Here is a 22,387-nt window from a genome sequence, read left to right on the forward strand (position 1 = left end):
AGGGATGGTTCTGAGGGGTGAAACCACCACAGTAGAGGGGGCAAATGGGATGGCGAGGAAATTGTATATGTGGTTTTGATAGTCGATGGAGATGTCAGGGAGTAAATACCTCTCCAGAGATTACTCTGATTTGTGAGACACTGCAAGATCTCTTGGAGGAGCTGGGATTTGAGGATTGAAAATTAACAGTGCTAGGAAGAACCTTAGAGGCAGCAGAATCATGGCATAGGAGAGGGATAGGGTAGGACATGTTTGGGACTTGGGGAGTTGTCCCTGTGGCATGTGGGTATCTCAGGAGCATGGGGAATTGTAGCTAGAGAGCTGGGGTGAGATCTTTCTGAAGGTCAAGCTGAAGCATTTTTCTTCTGCAGTGAGACCTGATTAGAGGCCCTAGAGGAGTCAGTTGGCTAACCAGGATCTCATACATGTTTTCTCCAGTTTCATGAAACATTGAGAGTGTTCTTTTTCTTATATAACTTTCTGGTCTCAGCTATTCTGATTACACCATCTCAAAAATCAGAGACTCTTGAAACATCTTTGCAATAAAAAGAAAATGGTGCTTTTTGTTTGCTGTTTGGCGAGAAGCTGGCTCCAGAAATGCTCTATAGGAGAGTAAGCAAAAGATACGAAGGCGGGCACCTTGGCAACGTGAATGTATCTCTTAGTTAAACAGCTTCCTGGCTTGACTGAGCAGGGTTTGCTTTCAGCCCCCTCACACTACAGTAGGGCAGGAAATGTTTTTTAATCAGCCTTAGTTTTCTAGATATGAGCATTGTGCCTAGTAGATAGTGGGAACTGACTGATTGAGTGAATGAAACAAACATATTCAATGAGCCAGTTAAAAAATGAATGAATGAATACTGTGATGGTTTGTTTCTCCTATACATACCATTACCCAATTAGTAATAGTGAATCACAGGGTTACTTCTCCCAGTGCTTGGTAGTTTCCTGGGAAATAAAAGAAAGTCACTGATATGGTTACGGTAAAGAGAATTTAACAATTGGCCAGACGCAGTGGCTCACGTCTGTAATCCCAGCACTTTGGGAGACCGAGGCAGGTGGATCACATGAGGTCAGGAGTTCGAGACCACCCTGGCCAACATGGCGAAACCCTGTCTCTGCTAAAAATACAAACATTAGCCTGGCATGGTGGTGGGCTCCTGTAATTCCAGCTACTTGGGAGGCTGAGGCAGGAGAATCACTTGAACCCAGGAGGCGGAGATTGCAGTGAACCAAGATTGTGCCATTGCACTCCAGCTTGGGTGACAGAGTGAGACTCTGTCTCAAAAAAAAAAAAAAAAAAAAGAGTTTAACAATCTAGGACAGTCTGATTTGATGGTAGTTTACCAAATATTTTAAATTTTGATGGACTTACAGATAAATTAGTCCATTGTAACTTTATTTTTTGCAGAGAGTTCACATATAAACCAGTTGCCCAGCCTCACTATGAGAAAAGGTTTGAAAGTCTCCAGTTTCCTGTCACTTCAAGTCTATTTCCTTTTTTTTTTCTTTATTTCTTCTTAAAAAACACTTAAAAAATGGGATACATGTGCAGAACGTGCAGGTTCGTTACATAGGTATACTTGTGTCATGGTAGTTTGCTGCACCTATTGACCCGTCCTCCAAGTTCCTCCCCTCAGTCCCCATCCCCCAATAGGCCCTGGTGTGTGTTGTTCCTCTCTTTGTGTCCATGTGTTCTCAATGTTCAACCCCTACCTATGAGTGAGAACATGGGGTATTTGGTTTTCTGTTCCTGTGTTAGTTTGCTGAGGATGATGGCTTCTAGTTTCTTCCACGTCCCTGCAAAGGACATGATCTCATTCCTTTTTATGGCTGCATAGTATTCCATGGTGTATATGTACCACATTTTCTTTATCCAGTCTATCACTGATGGGCATTTGGGTTGGTTCCATGTCTTTGTTATTGTAAATAGTGCTGCAATAAACATATGTATGCATGTGTCTTTATAGCAGAATGATTTATAATCCTTTGGGTCTATACCCAGTAATGGGATTGCTGGGTCAAATGGTATTTCTGGTTCTAGATCCTTGAGGAATCGCCATACTGTCTTCCGCAGTGGTTGAACTAATTTATCTTCCCACCAACAGTGTAAAAGTGTTCCTGTTTCTCCACAGCCTCACCAGCATCTATTGTTTCCTGACTTTTTAATAATCACCATTCTGACTAGCATGAGATGGTATCTCATTGTGGTTTTGATTTGCTTTTCTCTGATGATCAGTGATGTTGAGCTTTTTTCTTATGTTTCTTGGCCACGTAAATGTCTTCTTTTGAGAAAAGTCTATTTCCTATTTAATCTTAGATTCACGATCTTCAGAAGCCCTTGGATCTGGGTCTCTCTTGCAGAATTGGAAGAGAAACACTCACTACCATTATTTCTGTATTTTTGGCCTAGTGAGGAGAACTTTCAGCTAGCAATCAGGAAACCTGAAAGACCCACCTCTTTTATTAACATGAAAATGTTATCCAAGTAGCATTATCTCTTACTTGTTTTGTGAACTTGTTGTGAGGAATTTACAAAACCCTTTAGACAATGTGGAGTTTTAACACAATTTGAAATCCTGAAGAAAAAGGAGCCATGGAAGAGACCCAAAGGCTTACATTAGAGGGAGCAAGTGTGCTCTTTCAAGTCATGGGAGGGAGCCACTGTGGTTCCAAGTAGGAAAAACTAATCTAGCATCTTCTTTTAAATGAAAATTTCTCCTATGAAAATCTGGCTTTCAGCCTGATCTGGGATGGTGCCAGTGAGTGGGCAGGCAAAGAAAAGGCAGTGAGTGGTAGCTAATTAATCAGTCAATCAAAAAGTATTTATAGTTCTCTAGGTATAGGGCACCATGCTGGACTCAGTGGGAGATGCAAAGAAGAGTAAAACCCAACCTCAGCCCCTGAAAAGCTTGCAGCTGGTCTCCTTGGGAGGCGAGGTGTACAGGTGCTGACAGGAAAGAAAGCACAAGGCAGGTTTTTAATTGGGCAGTATGTCTCACAGATGCAAAATAGGTAATCCAGGCACATAGGTTGTTATTCTAGGCTTATCACCATTTACATTGTGCCATGGAGTGTCAATGTTCAGAGTATCTGTGAAAGCTGCTTTTATAACTGGTTAGAGTGAGCTAGTTAAGGGCTTAACACACCCTTCACCAATGAGCATAAGATGGGTTGGGTGAAGAAAATATGAGGCATGAAGGAGTGCTGCTAGTTTCCAAAAATGACCCCAAAGAGATTGGGCCTTCATCCTTTGCTGTTTAGAAGCAAAAGAGTCATTGTAAAAATGTTCAGAGGGAAAATATGTGTAAATATGTTCAGAGGGAAAAATAACGAATTACATACCACAATTTTCATTTTATGGTAACCGCACATACACGTAGACTTGAGAAAACTCTTTTAAACATGTTGGAGGAATAAGTACATGGACAGAGGAAAATGAAATGTTGGGGACAAAAATAAGGCTATACTGACCTGAAGTTTTCTGTCAGTCATTTCCATTGACCAGATCTTCTAGATGACTGCTTGACATTTCAAATACAACTATTCCCACTGACAGCAAAATGAGATGGGATGACTTAATAGCTGCAGCTAACGTTCATTATGACCATGTTCCAGACTTTCTCTACCTTTGTACTTAATGGCAACCCTGTGTATAGTATACCTCCTGGCTCAGATGCAAATAGTCATAACTGTGTTAACACTGGATATCGATCACAGAAAAACTGTGATATAACACTATTGGGAGGACAAGACAAAAGGCAATATGCATGCAGGTGGTAGTGGGGACTGGGCAAGCAAAAAGTAAACCCGTGTATTTTTGGTGGCAACTCAGTAGATAATGCCCCAGACTGAAGAAAACCAAATAATACACAGAGATAGAGTCATGTTATTTAGACATAAGGGGGAAGGAGGGGTGTGATTATCAAAGAAACAGTTAAAATTATTGAAAATGGTTAGCACTTATGACACAGAATGGAAGAGGGTAGAACTATTGATTCTTTAAATTATGTGCATGTCTAGCTTTGATAAAAATAAAAATTAGCCTGGATGCCATGGCTCATGCCTATAATCCCTTTATTTTGGGAAACTGAAATGGGAGAATTGCTTGAGCCCAAGAGTTCAAGACCAGCTTGGACAACATACAGAGACACTGTCCCTGCAAAAAATGAATTTAAAAAATTAACCAGATGTAGTGGCATGCACTGTAATCCTAGTTACTAGGGAGGATCTTTGGTGGGAGGGTCCCTTGAGACCAGGAGGTGGAGGCTGCAGTGAGCTGTGATTGTGCCACTGCACTCCAGCCTGAGAAACAGTGAGACTCTGTCTCAAAACAAAAAACAAACCTTGAAAAGTGAGGGGAAAATTCAGATAAGAAAAAAAAAATGACCCAAAAGGAGGATGGGTGCCCTTCTCATTATAATGAAACTCAAAAGAGAATACAAAAAAATTAATTCAAAACAAGGAATTAACATTAATCTCAAGTACAGTTTTTTAAAACTGATTTTTTTTTTTTCTTTCTGAGACAGGGTCTCATTTTTTCACTCAGGCTGGAGTGCAGTGGGGTGAACACGGCTCACTGCAGCCTCGACCTCCCAGGCTCAAGAGATCCTCCTGCCTCAGTCCTCCAAATAGCTGGGACTGTAGGCGTGTGCCACCACACCCAGCTAATTTTTCCATTTTATGTAGAGATGGGTTTCGCTGTGTTGCCCAGGCTGGTCTAGAACTCTTGGGATCCAGCGATCCACCCGCCTCTGCCTCCCAAAGTGCTAGGATTACAGGTGTGAGCCACTGGCCCCGGCTCCTAAAACAAATTGTGAAAAGGAGAAAGTTGTGCGATGTTATGTTCCTTCCTCTTTTTTCCCCACACACACTCACACTCTGGTCAGGTGTTTGTGTATATCCTTTGACCTTTCCTTGCCATCGGCTTCTACTGAAATAGGATGACTAGAGAAGATCTGGGGAGCCAAGTTTGAGCTGTGTCATCTAACCCAGTCTCTTCATTCTCCAGCTGTGAATCTGGCTTCTCTTTGTTCTTCACTGGGTTCTTAGAATATCTTCTTTCCTGCCATCTTGCTGTATCCCCCTGTTCTGCTGGCCTCCTGAACCAAATTCCTTGGTCTATCCCCCTGGCTCTGACTCATTCCTTACCCTGACCTTGCTGTCTGTATTTGCTTTGACTACCCTATGAGTTTCCTCAACCTAATTCTTAATTCCTGGCTGCCACCTCCTTGTCAAAACTTGGCTAAATCCACTTTGGAATGCTAAGGCGGATGGGACTGCCTGGAAAGAATTTGGAGAATCTGCAGCTCTGCTCTTTCCTCATTCTTGAGAGCCAGGCTAGTGGCTGAGGGTATATCGGGAGACAGACAGGGAGAGAGACAGAGAGAGTTTGGAGAGAAGGCGGCATGATCATCCGATCATCTTGGGCCCCATCAGTCTCCTTGGGAATGCTAACATGTCTCCTGGTATAGTCTTTCTTTTATTTATTCTTCAGTTTATCTTAGAAACTGTTCTGAAAGTTTTAAACCCAGAGACATCTCTCCAACTTCCTTGCATGAGCTGTATTTTGACCGCTTTAGGGGCTGTGGCAGGATTTCAGTCTTGCTCATGGTGATTTTACATGGAGTGACATCTGAGTCGCTTTTCGACTGCATTCCACACCAATCTGTCCAGCCCTGCAGTTTGTGGGCTGACTCCTGTTGTCTTTCAACATACGGAGCACTATGAGATAGTGCGAGTTTGGGTCTTGTCAGGGAGTCTGATTAAGCCACAGTCAGAGACGGCAGTCCTAAGTGTGAAATGTAACAGGCCTTCTCAAGACAGCTTCATCTGTGAGCTGCTGGAGGTGGCTGGTGCCGTTCTGTTGGGAATAGGGGCTTGCTAACAAAGCAAACATTTTTTTTTTCTATCGCAGGCTAGGTCTATGGTGGTAACATTTGGCAAGTTGAATAACAGGGAACATAGATAACTGTGAACAGATGGGAAACTATTAAAAGATTTGAGGGGCTTTCATCATTTCTCAAATGGCCTTCACCCACCTACAGGATACCCAGCTTCCTTGCAAGAGGATTACGTAAAGGATTCAATTACATTTCTCTTTCCTTTTTTTTTTCCTTCAATTGCGATGGAAGCACAAGCTCTGACGTGAAGAGGAAAAGAATAGATGAGAAATTTCTAATTTTGAATCCCCTTAGGATTAGATGCTGATTTCAGCTGTGCAGAGAACACTGCCCCATATTTTGCAAGAGTAACTGCTGCCAGTTTCAGGAGAGATGACTTTCCAAAATAGACAGTAAACTCCGCCCTCCATAGCTGATGACCATCTGACATTCAGACAGAATTACAGAGCTATACAAGTTTTGATAAGTATAACCTTGCTTTTGAAAAACGGCAGTGGCACGTCATCACTGTGTTTAAGCTCAAAACTGATGGACTACAAAACACATAAGAGAAATAAATGTATTGCCTGGTCCCCAGCAGAAGCATAAAATATTTATCCATCTGAGAGCAATTACATTTATTTACCCCTGCTTTAGGACAGCAGTGTCTCTGATTCAGAAGCATGCTGTTCCTCTTTTGCTCAGAGTGATGCTTGGAAGGTTCTTAAGAGGGAGAAGAATTCCAGGCACTGATTAAGAGGAGGCTTGTTGTCGTCTCTTAAGGAGCAGCAGCCTGATTTTGCCAAAAGCAACCATAAGTTGATATGGCCGGGGTTAAGGTGGCTATAAGCTAGATCTCAGGAACCTGAACAAATTAGATTGGGTTTCATTCCTCAGAGGTTGCCTTAAAGACATATAAATTCTAGGGCCAATAATCTTAATATAAGTTTATAATTTTAGTCGGTACTTACCCTATGCACATTCATTTAATTTTCTGTTTGGAAGCAGGAAGCATGGATACCCTGCCCCCTCGCCATTTTTTTTTTTTTCTAGACGGAGTCTTGCTCTGTCACCCAGGCTGGAGTGCAGTGGCGTGATCTCAGCTCACTGCAACCTCCACCTCCTGGGTTCAAGCAATTCTCCTGCCTCAGTCTCCCAAGTAGTTAGGATTACAGGTGCCCGCCACCATGCCTGGCTAACTTTTTTATTTTTATTATTTTATTTTATTTATTTATTTTTGAGACAGAGTCTCACTCTGTCGCCAGGCTGGAGTGCAGTGGCACAATCTCGGCTCACTGCAACCTCCGCCTCCCGGGCTCAAGTGATTCTACTGCTTCAGCCTCCTGAGTAGCTGGGATTACAGGCGTGTGCCACCAAGCACAGCTAATTTTTGTACTTTTAGTAGAGACGGGGTTTCACCATGTAGGCCAGGCTGGTCTCGAACTCCTGACTTCGTGATCCGCCTGCCTCAGCCTCCCAAAGTGCTAGGATTACAGGCGTGAGCCACCGCACCCGGTCACCCTGCCCCATTTTTATCCCCAGTCCTCTAATCAGCTTTAGTCCCTATTTATCCCAGCCAAGAGTACTGGGTAACTGAAGATCCCTGTCTCTACAAACCACCCCATCTAAGACTAAATTTTGCTTAAACATAACCAGCAGCCTTACAAAAGGAAAATAACCATTTGTCATATTTTAAATTAAAACCCTACATTCAGAATAATTATAATTTAAAATAATTCAGCAGCAGAAACACCAAAACAAACCAATCAGTAATAAGTGGAAAACAATTAGCTCTTAGAGGTGATGGCCTCTTTGCCTGCTAAATGATGCTCAGATTCATAAACTCAGTTCTCCTGGGCAGGGCTGTTTGGTTTTATGTAATTGAGTAAACAAGGATTATCGGTAGGTTTAGTATCCCCTGGAGAATTATACTTTAACAGAAGGAATTATTGGAAATAGTGAAAATATGCTCCCACCATTAGCAGAAGAAGAGCTGGCAATATTAATTTTTCCATATATGTTTTGTGGGCTTTTAAAAAGTTAAGTGCTGTACATAGATTGTGTCATATAACAAGGAAGCATCCACACAGGCACTTGGAAGCAGTATAAAGGGAGTGAATATTTGTGTATTACCTATTGGGCTTGTAATAATCACTAATGGAATAGAAAATAAGCTCAATATAATGCCAATTTTTTTTTGTTCCAAGTTTTAGATTCTTTTGAATTTCACGTATTTTTCTGATATTTAGAAATACTCTGTAGGTAAATAAAAGACGCATGCACACACATTTATAGCAGCACAATTCGCAATAGCAAAGATACGGAACCAAAGTTAAGTCTCCATCAACCAATGAATGGATAAAGAAAATGTGGTATATATGAACTATGAAATACTAATCAGTCAAAGAAAGGAACAAAATAATGTCTTTTACACTAACTTGGATGGAGCTGGAGGCCATGTTATTCTAAGTGAAGTAGCTCAGGAATGGAAAACCAAATATCATATGTTCCTCACTTATAAGTGGGAGCTAAGCTATGAGGATGCAAAGGCATAAGAATGATATAACGGACTTTGGGGACTTGGGGAAAGGTGGGAGGGGGATGAGGGACAAAAGACTACACATTGGGTACAGTGTACACTGCTCAGATGATGGGTGCATCCAAACCTCAGAAATCACCACTAAAGAACTTATCCATGTAATCAAAAACCACTTGTACCCACCCCCAAAACTACTGAGATTAAAAAGCAACAATAATACATACAATTTCATGGTTAAAAAATAAAAATAAAGCCATCCCCAGTGATTGTGTCTTCCTCCTCGCTGTTGTTGAGACTGATGGTGTTGGTTTACTCATCCTCCCTGATGCTCACGCAGCCTCCATTTGTGCCTGTGCTTTTCTAGAATGGCCAACATGCAGGGACTGGTGGAAAGACTGGAACGAGCTGTCAGCCGCCTGGAGTCGCTGTCTGCAGAGTCCCACAGGCCCCCTGGGAACTGCGGGGAAGTCAATGGTGTCATTGCAGGTAGGGTCACAAACTGTTGTCATTCCTGGTCTTCTTGTGGGTTACTTCATTTTGTTTCCATAATTTCACTCTCAAGGAACATTTCTATTATCCTTCAGCTTCCCTACTCCTTCCATTGTATGTGACCATAACATTAACCAGAGGCAAGCAATCCCTGAAAAAGAGAAAGGAAGAAAACCTTTCAACCCACAATCCACAACAATTATCAGTATCTGTGCCTTTTAGAGACAGGGTCTCGCTCTATCACCCAGGCTGGAGTGCAGTGGTGCAATCATAGCTCACAGTGACCTCAAACTCCTGGGCTCAAGGCATCTCCCTGCCTTGGCCTCCCGAAGTGCTGGGATTACAGGTGTGAGCCACTGTGCCCAGCCTTAGTGCCTCTTAAGAGCATATTCATCTTTCTTTCATTTAGTGTTCATACTGCTGTCCCGCACTCAATGACTAAATATATTATCTACATAATTATCAAAAAAGACACTAATGTTCTTGATTAGAATGTAAATTGGAAGGAATTATCATTCTGTAGATTTTCATTTTAAAAAGAACAAATCACTAAATTTAGGAACTAAAGTTTTGAAGGAAGCTGGTCTTATGCGAAGGCAAATATGACTTTGATGTAACATAACTACGTCACGGTGTTTTACCTTTGCCTATTCCTAACCAACTATGCTTTTTTTTTTTTTTTTGAGTTGGAGTCTCACTCTGTTGCCCAGGCTGGAGTGCAGTGATACGATCTGGGCTCACTACAACCTCTGCTTCCCAGATTCAAGTGATTCTCCTGCCTCAGCCTCCCGGGTAGCTGGGACTACAGGCGCCTGCCACCATGCCCAGCTAATTTTTTGTATTTTTAATAGAGACGGGGTTTCACCATGTTAGCCAAGATGGTCTCAATCTCCTGACCTCGTGATCCGCCTGCCTCGTCCTCCCGAAGTGCTGGGATTATAGGCGTGAACCACCATACCTGGCCAACCAAATATGCTTTTAAAACTATATCCTAATACCATACTGTAAAACATTTTTTAATTATATCATCAAAAATAAAAAGTTGGCTACTTTCCAAAAAGGGTACCACATATGGCAAGCTCTCCAAGTTATCTACAATAATTTTTCCAATTCCTTCTTGACTAAGGGACAAATAAAAATTACAAATAATTTACTTAATAATTTTTTTAACAAATAAAAATAAAGGACAACCAATTAAATTTGAATTTCAGATAAAGAACACTTTTTTGGGGGGTATAAGGATGTCCCAAATACTGCATGGGCTATACTGCGTGTTATGCACCTACAGCAAACATTTATTCATTGCTTCTCTGAAATTCAAATTGAACCAGGCAATCTGCATTTAATATGGCAACTCTGTTCTTGTCACATGGGCACTTCCTCCTTATCTGACCCATACTGAATCCTGTCAGGTTTTTTTGGGCTGAGAAAAGCCGTGGGGAAGAAGGGACTTCAGAAAAAGCTTTCACCAGGAAAGACCTACATTGGTGCTTCTAGAATTTCAGGCGAATTTGGACCCGTGCCTGTATTACATACCATGGGACAAAAATTACTGTGTGAGCACAAATGTGCTGGCTGGTTTATTTCCCCCCTGAACATAATGAAAATTAAAATGCTTTGAATGAATTGAAAGGGGGTGTTGTTTTAAGGAAGGCTGCCAGGAGCCTGTAAGTTTTTTTCCGCACCAACTGAGACACATCTATGATTTCATTTTAAGCCTCTTTTTCTTAACTGTATACAGTTGGTGTATGATTCAATAAACCTTATTTGTAAGAAAATATTTTCACCCTCTCTTCAGTAACTTTGTTTCATTATACTGTTGGCATCAGATGATTAAAGACATTTCTCTAAACTACTGACCACAAATGTGAAGCCTGTGAATACACAAAACAAAGTTAAAATCTAACTACCGGGAGACTATATAGTATTATTGAGTAAAGAAAAAAAAATCTCAATAATTTGAACCTCACTTACTCAAAGAGGTACTAGACTGAACTTGGTACATTGTAAAAAAAAGATTTTTTCTAGGAAAATTAATAGGCTAAGTAGAATTAGAGGGTATGTAATTAAATTATTTAAGTGTTTAAACAAATATTTTCTCATATAACAAATCGTTCCAAACCAGTTTATTAAAGCAAAGCTCTTCTAAAACAACTTAGCCCATAATTTACTATCCTACTTGAAACGAAGTAGGATAATTAGTAAATTGTCTGAATGATATCCATCCTTAAAACATTTTACTAATCCTGAACACCATTTCCATTTCTTCTTAATTAGTAAGTTTTGACAATTTTATAAATTCTATTTTTAACAAATCCGCAGAACAACCTTTTACCTTACATGTAAACATCATTACGACAATGTTATAACAAAAGTTATTTTTTTTTTAATTTTAAAAGAAACTTAAAAATGTTTAAAATCGGGATGGGCGCAGTGGCTCACGCCTGTAATCCAGCACTTTGGGAGGCCGCGGCGAGCCGATCACGAGGTCAGGAGATCAAGACCATCCTGGCTAACACGGTGAAACTCCGTCTCTACTAAAAATGAAAAAAATTAGCCGGGCGTGGTGGCGGGCGCCTGTAGTCCCAGCTACTCGGGAGGCTGAGGCAGGAAAATGGCGTGAACCCGGGAGGCGGAGCTTGCAGTGAGCCGAGATCGCGCCACTGCAGTCCAGCCTGGGCGACACAGAGCAAGACTCCGTCTCAAAAAAAAAAAAGAAACTTTTAGAAGGAACATAATCCCTTACAAATGCATAATAGGCATAGATCAAAGGACCACTCTATTATGATACTGGTATTATGATGTGCTTTAGAAGGTGAGTGTTTTTTTTCTCTGGTGATAATCAGTTAAGTTGCGCTCAACAGTTGAAGAAGTATTTTTGCGTTTTTATAATGCGACAAACACTGTGCTACGTGCAAGAAAATTGAAGATGAATTATACACAGTCCTAATGCTCCAGAATCTTTGGTCTCAATGTATTACTATTCATGGCCCCAAATTCTTTGATTAAGGGATGCTCAAAGGATGCAGTTTGGAGAGAAAGACAGGTCTGCCCGCAGGAGGTGTGAACAGAGCTGAACGATGAAAGGAAATTGGAAAATATTCCCTTTTATCATTGTACCTTCTGCTATGTAGAGGACTCTGTCACTTTTCTGAAACTTTCTCCCACTTTAAATACTCAGCAGAGATCCCCCCTTGGGCCTCTTCCATAGCAACAAACAGGTTTATCTGTCTCCAAACGGATCCATAAGGAGCCTTTGGTCTTGTGTCCTTTTTATGTTCCAGAAGTTGTTATATACTGTGCTGTGAACTTTAAGATAACTCAGCTTCAACGTCTAGCTTCAACATCCTGCTCGGAAGTTAGAACACACCTGCAGAGAGTGCAAATAACTTGTTTCCATCATCTTTTGGGCCTGTGGAAATGGGTAATTGGGAAAAAGAGAAAAAGAAAGACACTCTCCTAATAGTTTTGTGAGCATGGAGAAAAGGAATCCTAGGTTTTGGTTAGAGTTTCCATAGTTTCTCAGTATTGTATTTCTCAATATTAGGGACATGAAATCAGGGACTTAGATTTTTTTTCTGCTAATTAAAAGGCAGGGAAGCAAATGCAGAGCACACCTGTTGGGCAGTTGCCACTTGAGCTTTGCCAGTAATTTGGCAGCTCTGAACCCAACAGGTATGGGCTCAGCAGTCAATTTCATTCCCACTATGGTTGTCCCCCCACCCCCTGGGGAGTGAAGAAGGAAGAAAATGAGTGAAATCAGCTCTTTTCCTCCTTGCCTAGAGTTCATTATTACCTTCTGATTGTCCTGGGTAATCTTGGTAACTGTTTGTAAGGTCATTATAGCACCTGAGCAGGTGGCTATGGAAGAAGGGCCACTGGCTTTGGATGAATCGGCTGGGTTCAGGTTTTGGATCTGCCTTTTGTTTGGTCTGTAACTCTGGCCCTGTCAGGTGCTGTGTTTGCAGCCATTTCCTCATCTGTGATGGTGCTACCTACCTCCCTGGGTCCGGAGGGAATGAAACGAAATTATGTAGCGTCTTTACTCAGGAGGATGAAAAATAGGAAAACAGTGTTTTCCTGAGCTGTTGAGAAATGTTTAATAAACACTGATGGAGATCCGGGCGTGGTGGCTCACGCCTGTAATCCCAGTACTTTGGGAGGCCAAGGTGGGCCGATCACTTGAGCCCAGGAGTTGGAAACTAGCCTGACCAATATGGTGAGACCCTGTCTCTACAAAAACTACAAAAATTAACAGAGCACGGTGGCACGCATCTATGGTCTCAGCTACTTGGGAGGCTGAGGCTGGAGAATCACTTGAACCTGGGAGGAGGAGGTTGCAGTGAGCCAAGATCACGCCACTGCACTCCAGCCTGGGTGACAGTGAGACCCTGTCTCAAAAGAAAAAAAAAACAAAAAAAAAACCCAGACACATTGATTGAGTGAAGGAATGACTTAGCAAATGAATTGGTGAGAATGAAATTGATGATATTAAACTTCCATATTGCCTATGGCAAGACAGTCCCAGGTTTTCTTTTTCTTTTTTTTCTTGAGATGGAGTCTTGCTCTGTCACTCAGGCTGGAGTGCAGTGGCGCGATCTCGACTCACTGAGATCACCTCCACCTCCCAGTTTCAAGAGATTCTCCTGCCTCAGCCTCCCGAGTAGCTGGGATTAAAGATGCCTACCACCACGCCTGGCTAATTTTTGTATTTTTAGTAGAGACGGGTTTCACCATGTTGTCCAGGCTGGTCTTAAACTCCTGACCTCAGGCGATCTGCCTGCCTCGGACTCCCAAAGTGCTGGGATTACAGGTGTGAGCCACCGTGCCCGGCTAGTCCCAGGTTTTCATTCAACGGCCAGGGAATAACAAACTGCTCCTTTCCCCAAGGTGTGGCACCCTCCGTGGAAGCCTTTGACAAGCTGATGGACAGTATGGTGGCCGAGTTTTTAAAGAACAGTAGGATCCTTGCTGGGGACGTGGAGACCCATGTAAGTACTTTCCTCCCCTGTTCTCAGTAGAGAGTTTAAACTTACCAGCCCAGCCTCTGACAACTCTAACAGCCTGAGGAGATCTTTATTTATTTATTTATTTTTTACTCTGGCTAGGCAGATGGTGGCTAAAACATTCATTTACCCATTTATTCATTTAATTGTTCCTGCAAGGCCTATGGATAGAGTATTGTCCAGCACTGTTCTGGAAGCTAGGAGCATGGGGATGAACAAGATAGGCTACATCCTGTTCTCACAGAACTTCCACTTTAGTCTGGGAAACAGATGATATATACAAATATACAAATGAATTCAGGTAGTTTTAAGTACGAAAAGAATAAGAAAGCAGAGTCATGATTTAGAGTGCTGGAAACAGGGCTATTGCTTGAGATAGGAAGGTGTATCTGAGGTGACACTGAGCAGAGATCTGATGGAGAGAGGTAGTGAGCTGTGGAGTGATGTGGGGAAGAGAGTTCCAGGCAGAGGGAACAGCAAGAGCGAAGGCTCAGAGCAAGCTTGGTGTGTTCCCAGCAGAGCAGAAGGCCTGGGAAAAGATAAGGGAGAGGGGTAACAAGGGCTCAGAGTACAACATGCTCTTCTAGTCACAGTGAGGGACTTGGCTCTCCTTCCCACTGTGATGGGAAGCCACCCGGGGTCACCGGGCAGAGGACTCAGGGCGATTTGATTTATGCTTTTAAAAAGTTCCCCTGGCTGAGCTGACTCAGTCACCAGCCACCCTTCTTCTTTCTGTAAAATGCGGCCTGAGGATATCACCTCATATCCATTGGGATGGCTACTATCCAAAGAACAGGAATTAACAAGTATTGGTTAGGATGGGGAGAAACTGGAGCCTCTACGCACTGTTGGTGGGAATGTAAAATGATGCAGGCACTGTGGAAAACAGTGTGTTGGCTCCTCAAAAAAAAAAAAAAAAAAAAAAAAAATAGAACTACTGTAGATCCAACAATTTCACTTCTATGTATATCCCCCAAATTTAAAAGCAGCATCTCCAAGAGACACCCATGTTCATAGCAGCATTATTCACAATAGCCACGAGGTGGAAGCAACCCAAGTGTGCATTGGCAGATACACTAAATGTGGTCTGTACATACAATGGAATATTATTCAGCCTTGAAAAGGAAGGAAATGCTATTACATGCTGTAGTATGGATGAACCTTGAGGACATTATGCTAAGTGAAATAAGCCAGACACAAAAAGACAAATACTGTATGATTCCATTTATTGGCAGTACCTAGGGTGGTCAAATTTGTGGAGACAAAGTAGAATGGTGTTTGCCAGAGGCTGGAGGGAGGAGAGAATAGGAAATTGTTCAATGAGTACAGAGTTTCAGTTTTCCAAGATTAAGAAGTTCTGGAGATTGTACAACTATGTGAATATACTTAACACTATTAAGCTGTACACTGAAAATGGTTAAGATGGTAAATTTTATGTTAAGTATATCTTACTATAATTTTGAACAAAGTACAGCCTGAGGAAAAGCAAAAACACAGAATTTGGTAATCTCTGGATTGGAAGAGAACTTTAAAGTTACCTAAGCTAGCCTGCCGTTTTAGGCACTTTTCATATTTTAAAAAATATTAGCATCATCTCCGGGGTTAGTCATTGTTTGCATTCGTTTAGTGAAAATCGAATGTGATAGCCAAACCAATTAAAAACATGAAAAGAAATGTATCACTGGGTTCTTCTTTTTCTTTGGCCTTTGTTTCTCACTAAGGATTGAATTCCAAATCCATCTACCTATAGATTTCTCAGCAATGACAGAATCCTGGCAAAACCATTTTCAGTATAGATTCACAGAAAATCTGATTCTTGAATAAAGTTGTGGTTTGGGGCTTTTAAAAAAAGTATAAAGGGATTCTCTTTTTGCTCCCCTCCCAATTAGACATCATATGCAACACCCAACACCAGTCTCCCAGGGGATCCAGTGACTCCGGTTATGCCAGAGGCTCCAAGACTGTAATTAAATAGGTGCTTATCTCATCACATTGCAATGTATTTGTTTGCCACATCTAAGAAAAACAAAGATACTTCTCCATTTCTGTTGAAGTACCCCTTGGTGAAAGAGACAAGCCTTGATATATACGAGTTCTGGAAAAACCTGGGCACTAAGAAGCATGCGCATCAAATGTATCCCACAGCACTATTGTTACTACTCTAGTTTTTTTTTTTCCTCAGTGTTTTTGTTTACAAGAAACCTTGTATGCAGCAAGAGAGTGGCTGAGCCTCTTGTATTCTGAGGCGTGATAACTCCTGAACGCTAACACACACAAAGGAATATTATCTGCAATACACTGAAAAAGATGCTTGAGTGATTGATGAACATTTTCTGTCTTGAACACTATGACAGTAATCATTGTAGCATTATGGTTACTATTCATTAATGCCAACATTAGGCTTCTGAGGTACACAGTACATTATAACTCATTAGGAGTATCTCAAAAATTCTAGATAGAAGCTTTTTACAAGAGAATAATGAGACCTATAAATAAGTATATTTAACTTTGCATTTTTTAAAAGAGTAAGATTTGTATGCTGTCTTCAAATTGCACACTAAACAGTCCCTTTAAGTTCTTTTTAGAACAGAGTGAGTTATAAAGTGTAGCTTGGTTAATATTAAGTTTTTCATCTCTTCGTTCATCAGGCTGTAAACAGGATGACTCAGATGAAGGAATATTCTCAGTAATGAATATGTAATGCTTAAGAAAATTTATGTTCTCCCTAGTTTTTAAAAAATAGAGGAAAGGAAGGAAAAGAATAGAAGAGGGAAGGAAGAAAGGCAAGCAAGAAAGAGAGAAAGAAAGAAACACTTGTCATCTGAAAGTTTAGACTCCAGCTCTACAACACAAAGAAAAGTACAGGCAGCTATAGTCCATCTGCCCATGACGTTAATACTTTGAACATGCCGTTTATTTTTTCTCTCGCTTATAGAACCATGTGTCATTGGCATTAAGCTTGCAGCTGTTGCCTCTCACATCAGCCAGAAGTGGGGGTTGAACTTTATTCCAAGAACACACCTGTTGCCTAGGAAAAAAGCCCTCACATACCTGATTGTACAGGATGGAAATTTGAGAGTGACACAAATGTGCATCATGTTAAATCCTGTGCCTGTGCTTGAAAGTCGTTTGACAGATACCAGTAAGGAATAGGGGCAGCCAAGCTATGATTTAACGTCTGTCTCGATGTGTCGGCTGCTGGTTGGGCTTAATTTACTGAACACTCAATAGCCTATTGACAGAACAGACCACAAAAAAGGGGAACTAATAGCTACAATTAGGAATCTCTGCTGAACTGAAGAGCATAACAGGTTTAGAAAAGATTAGAACTTGTAAAGCCTTCTTGTGTGCAGCCTAAACCAAAGGGCTTATTTAAACTATTCTTCAACCCAAGAAACTTGACACAGCTTGCACCCCTTTTAAAAAAGAATAGATAATTTTATGCGTAATTGCATACATGCATGATTTTATAATAGATATTGGGTAAATAGAGTTCTCAATGTCAAAGAAGCAGATCCTCTAGAAACTGGGCCTATATAATACCTAGCCCTTGGTTGGACATCATTTATCCATAAATAGATTTATGTGACTTTGGGTTTTTTTTTTTTTTTTTTTGAGACAGAGTCTTGCTCTGTTGCCCAGGCTTGAGTGCAGTGGCGTGATCTCAGCTCACTGCAACCTCCACCTCCCGGGTTCAAGCGATTCTCCTGTCTCAGCCTCCTGAGTACCTGGGATTACAGCCGCACGCCACTACGTCTGGCTAATTTTTGTATTTTTCGTAGAGACAGGGTTTTACCATGTTGGCCAGGCTGGTCTTGAACTCCTGACCTCGTGATCCACCCGCCTCAGCCTCCCAAAGTGCTGGGATTATAGGCGTGAGCCACTGCACCCGGCCATTAGGGGTTATTTTTTAACAAAGTTATCCTATTGTTAGGATTCATGGCGGAACTGATCTCAGGTCTATTTCTAATTGATGTGACAAATAGGAAGCAACTGCAAATCATAGCTTTTCCTAACCCAAGTCTTTTTTGGAGATTTCTAGAACTTACATTTTAAATGTTTGTAGGAATCTGGAATCTTTATTTCCTGTTCTTGATTGAAATGGACTTTAAAAACTGCTGTTACCACATGCTCTCACTAATAAGTGGGAGCTAAACATTGAGAACACGTGGTCACAAAGAAGGGGACAGTAGACAGTGGGCCAACTGGAGGATGGAGGGCAGAAGAAGGGTGAGGATCAGAAAGTACCTGTCAGGTGCTATGCTTATCACCTGGGCAATGAAATAATCTGTACACCAAACCTCCGCGACACAAAATTTACCTACATAACAAACCTGTATGTGTACCCCTGAACCTAAACTAGAAGTTTAAAAAAAGATAGCATTAAAAAATAATTTTTATTAATTATTTAAAATGAAAGAACCACAATTTGAACAAAAGGGCAATAAATTTCAACTAAACGTAACACACATAAAGCATACTATGATTAAATCACATGCTGTATAATGTTCTGTCCTTGAGTTCCTTGACTTCTATAAAGGATGAACATGATCAGAAAGTTATTACAGCCTCACTTTTGATGGGTCATAGTCACTATGCTAGATATTCCTAGTCTTTACCATTTATTTAAATCATCTACAAAATAGCTTGCTCACTTTGTGTCACGCTGTTCAGTTAATGAGTTCAAAGAGTGGCAAAATGAGAAGTCTCTCTTCCTCTGACTCACACTGGCAGATTGTATTAATATTTGGATTTAGAGTGGCCCTGCTTTTGACAGCATGACCTTGAGCTAGTCCCTTCATCTGCTCCTTAACGAGGCAGGATGACATAATTTCTCAGGGCCTCTGTCTCTCAATAGCCCATGCACCTGACTCATCAGTTCTCTCAGCCTGAAAGCATGAGGGAGCTATTCGGTTTCCAAATGAAGAGCTTGCAATAGGGTGGCCTCATCACCATTATAAAGAGCATCTTCAGCCATGCCAGGGAAGATGCCCTGAGAAACAAGCAGAAGGAACCATGTCAGAAAAAGGATACACAGAGCACTAAAGACAAAACATCTTTCCACTCTCCTGTGGTATAGACGAACATCAGGCTCCTTCATCTAAAAGGACCCGGAGGCCTCTACCAGTCTGTGCTTTCTGGTGCAACGAGTTGTCACATCTTCCTTTACATGAATCTTATCTCTGAAACATATAATAACCTTATCTCTGGAATAAATAATACAGAATATCTGCATGTTTATTTTACGGATGGTATCTTGTATTCTTTCAATTCTTTTGATTCTTGAAAATATTTATGGGTCATCTGTACTCATTTTAAAAGTGACCATTTACACGTTTGGTGCTTTAGAATCTGTGTCTATCCAGGATCCCCATCCCAAAAAATCTTATCAGAAGCACCACTGTGGGGCTGACTCAGCAAACCAGCCCATTCCATGTCATTCTCCTCACCTCCCCACTCTGCCTTCAGCCAACTTGCTCTTCCCATGAACTTCCAGTTTCCTGTTCACTGTTTTAATTTGAACATGAATTTTTATTACTACTAGATGTGGAATATCTTGACAATTGCAAGCCCGAAGAATCTGTATGTCTTTCAGTTTCACCAAATGGCAGAGATCCAAAAAATGACTTGCATCAAGAATTCTGCCTCTAGGTTTCATCCAGGCTTTAAATGGGGCATCTTCTTTCTTACTGGCTTAGCCATTAATGATAGCCAGAATTTTTAGAGAAGGAAGCATTTAAAAGTCATCTATTCCAGTTGTCCACCCATCCACCCCCTTGCTTGCTTGCTTGTTTTCTTCTTTTTCTTGCTTCTTTTTTCCCTTCCTTTCTTCTCCCTCTTTTCTTTCTTTTCCTTTCTTTCCATTTATTTGCATCCTTCTTTCCTTCCCTACTTCCTTCTCTCCTTTTGTTTTTTCCCTCTTTTTTGTTCCTCCCTCCCTTCCGTCTCTCTTTGCTTTTATTTTCTTTTACTTCCTTCCCTCCCTTCTTTTTCCTCCGTCCCTCCCTCCCTCTCTCCCCCCTCCCTCCCTCCCTCTCTCCCTTCCATCCGTCCATCTATCTGTCTTTCTATCTTCTACAGAGAAGGAAACTGCAAATTAGAGAGGCTAGGTGATGTGCGTGGTGTGTGAAAGATCTCAGCAATGCAGTGGCAGAGCCAGGAGTCTAGTCTCCAGAGTCTCTGTCTGTCACCTTGGCAGGCGCCTACTTTAACCTGAAGTAGGGTGGCCTCATCACCATTGTAAAAAGCATCTTCAGCCATGCCAGGGAAAACGCCATGAGAAGCAAACAGAAGGAACCATGTCAGAAAAAGGATTTACAGAACACTGAAGATAAAACATCTTCTCTTCTTGCTCTCTCCCTGTGGTATAGACAAACATCTGACTCCTTCATCTAAAAGGACTGTAGGCCTCCACGTGTCTGTGCTTTCAGGTCCTACAAGTTGTTGTGCCAGCTGTGTCTCCCACCACCCTTATGGTAATTGGCTGACTGGTGAGAAGCAAGACCGCACTGACCTGCCTCCTTCCTCACTCCCTCTTTCTAGAAGAGGAGGATAGGTCTCCATGACCAGGCTTAGGCCCAGGGCAGAGGAGAGGGTGGAAGGCTACTGTGCCTCTTAGTGACCAGGAGAATGCTGCCTCCAGGCCTGAACTCTGTCCCTCTAGGTCTTCATTTCTGCGCCTTTGCACTGGCGTGGGCTCGGCCTGATCATTACTATGCTGTTGGCACCAAATTTGCAGAATTCAGAAAAGTCACATAGATCAGCCTCTGTTACCATGTCTTCCCAAGAACGTGGACAAGTTTTATTCTCAGCGCAGAACACATAGTTTGCTACCAAACATGCTTTGATTCACAGCCCATCTCCTGCTAAATCTCAGGCCTTCATTGGACATCCCTGTGACTCCTTTTTTACTTAAAGTTTGTTTCTAGAGCATACGATCCTCATCTATCTCACTGAACATCCTAATTTCACAAACACACTTAGAGCTTTGGGGACTGGCCAGTAAGAAACTGGACTTGGAATCAAAACCGGACTTCTAAGGGCCACGAGGCCTGACCAACCACAGGATTGCCCATTTACTCTACCAATGAAAAAAATCACCAAGGTACCTTGCTGAAACAACGAGTCAGATTCCATGAGTCTCTAAGGTTAAGATGATAAGATGATACCTGCCCTTTTTCTTTTTCCTGGACAGCAAATATGCTTTCTGCCAAACTCTTGCCTCAATGTTTTTCTTTCTGCTTTTTTAGTAATTTAATTTCTTTTCTTTTCTTTCTTTTTTTTTTTTGAGACAGAGTCTCACTCTGTTGCCTAGGCTGGAGTGCAATGGTGCAATCTGAGATCACTGCAACCTCCGCCTCCCAGGTTCAAGCAATTGGCCTGCCTTAGCCTCCTGAGTAGCTGGGACTATAGACCCGCACCACCAAGCCCGGCTAATTTTTGTGTTTTTAGTAGAGACGGGGTTTCACTCTGTTGGCCAGGCCAGTCTCGAATTCCTGACCTCAAGTGATCCGCCTGCCTCGGCCTCCCAAAGTGCTGGGATTACAGGCGTGAGCCACTGCACCTGGCCTGATTTAATTTTTTGAGTAACTGTTTGCATGGGTTAAAAAATTGAAGCCAGGAAAAGCACCACGTGTACTTTGTGTAGTAACGTGTACTAATGTATGTGTTCATCCCATTTCCCTCCATAACCCTGAAGGTGACGACTTTTCAAGTTTCTTATGTATCCTTCCAGTGTTTGTTTTTGAAAATACATTTATTCTTATTTTCCTTTTATTACTAAACGGTCACTTCATTATGTACACTGCTTCACACCTTGTTTTCTTCACTTAACAATATATTCTAGAGATCTTTTCTGTCAGTCCATCTAGAGCTTCTTCACTGTTTTTTACGGCTTCAAAATACTCCTCTGTGTAGTTTATCACAGTTTATTTGACCAGATCCCTGTTGCTGGACATTGGGTTATTTCTAATCTTTTGTTACAGTGCATAAGCATGTATGCACAGAATTTTCTATATATACAAGTATATCTGAGGATAAATTCTCCAAAATGGGATTCAAGGGTGTATCAGTCAGGGTCCTGGAAGGATACTCATGGAAAGATCCTGTGAGTCTCTAAGGTTAAGATGACTAAACTCTTAATCTTGGCATGGTTAAACTAAGGAATCTTTCTTTCTTTCCTTCCTTCCTTCCTTCCTTCCTTCCTTCCTTCCTTCCTTCCTTCCTTTCTTGATAGAGTCTCACTCTGTCACCCAGGCTGGAGCACAGTCATGCGATTTCGGCTCACTGCAACCTCTGCCTCCTAGGTTCAAGTGATTCTCCTGCCTCAGCCTCCCAAATAACTGGGATTATAGGTGCATGCCACCCTTCCAGCTAATTTGTTTTTTCTTTTGTGTTTTTAGTAGAGAAAAGGTTTTACCATGTTGGCCAGGCTGGTCTTGAACTCCTGACGTCAAGTGGTCCACCCGCCT

The 22,387-nt window shown here is 41.6% G+C and overlaps 1 protein-coding gene across 3 annotated transcripts in view; it reads left to right on the plus strand.

Annotated features, from left to right (window-relative positions):
- Positions 1-22,387, plus strand: part of CAP2 (cyclase associated actin cytoskeleton regulatory protein 2) — a 162,694-nt gene that overhangs the window by 19,095 nt on the left and 121,212 nt on the right. For all 3 annotated transcript variants that reach the window (XM_016954960.3, XM_063812799.1, XM_016954961.3), the window contains exons 2-3: positions 8,786-8,907; positions 13,801-13,901. In XM_016954960.3, coding sequence (XP_016810449.1) covers positions 8,787-8,907; positions 13,801-13,901 — 222 coding nt within the window. In that variant the 5' untranslated portion in view covers position 8,786. The remainder of the gene's footprint in view (positions 1-8,785; positions 8,908-13,800; positions 13,902-22,387) is intronic.

The sequence above is a fragment of the Pan troglodytes genome, chromosome 5 (genome assembly GCF_028858775.2).
Source record: "Pan troglodytes isolate AG18354 chromosome 5, NHGRI_mPanTro3-v2.0_pri, whole genome shotgun sequence".
NCBI lineage: Eukaryota > Metazoa > Chordata > Mammalia > Primates > Hominidae > Pan > Pan troglodytes.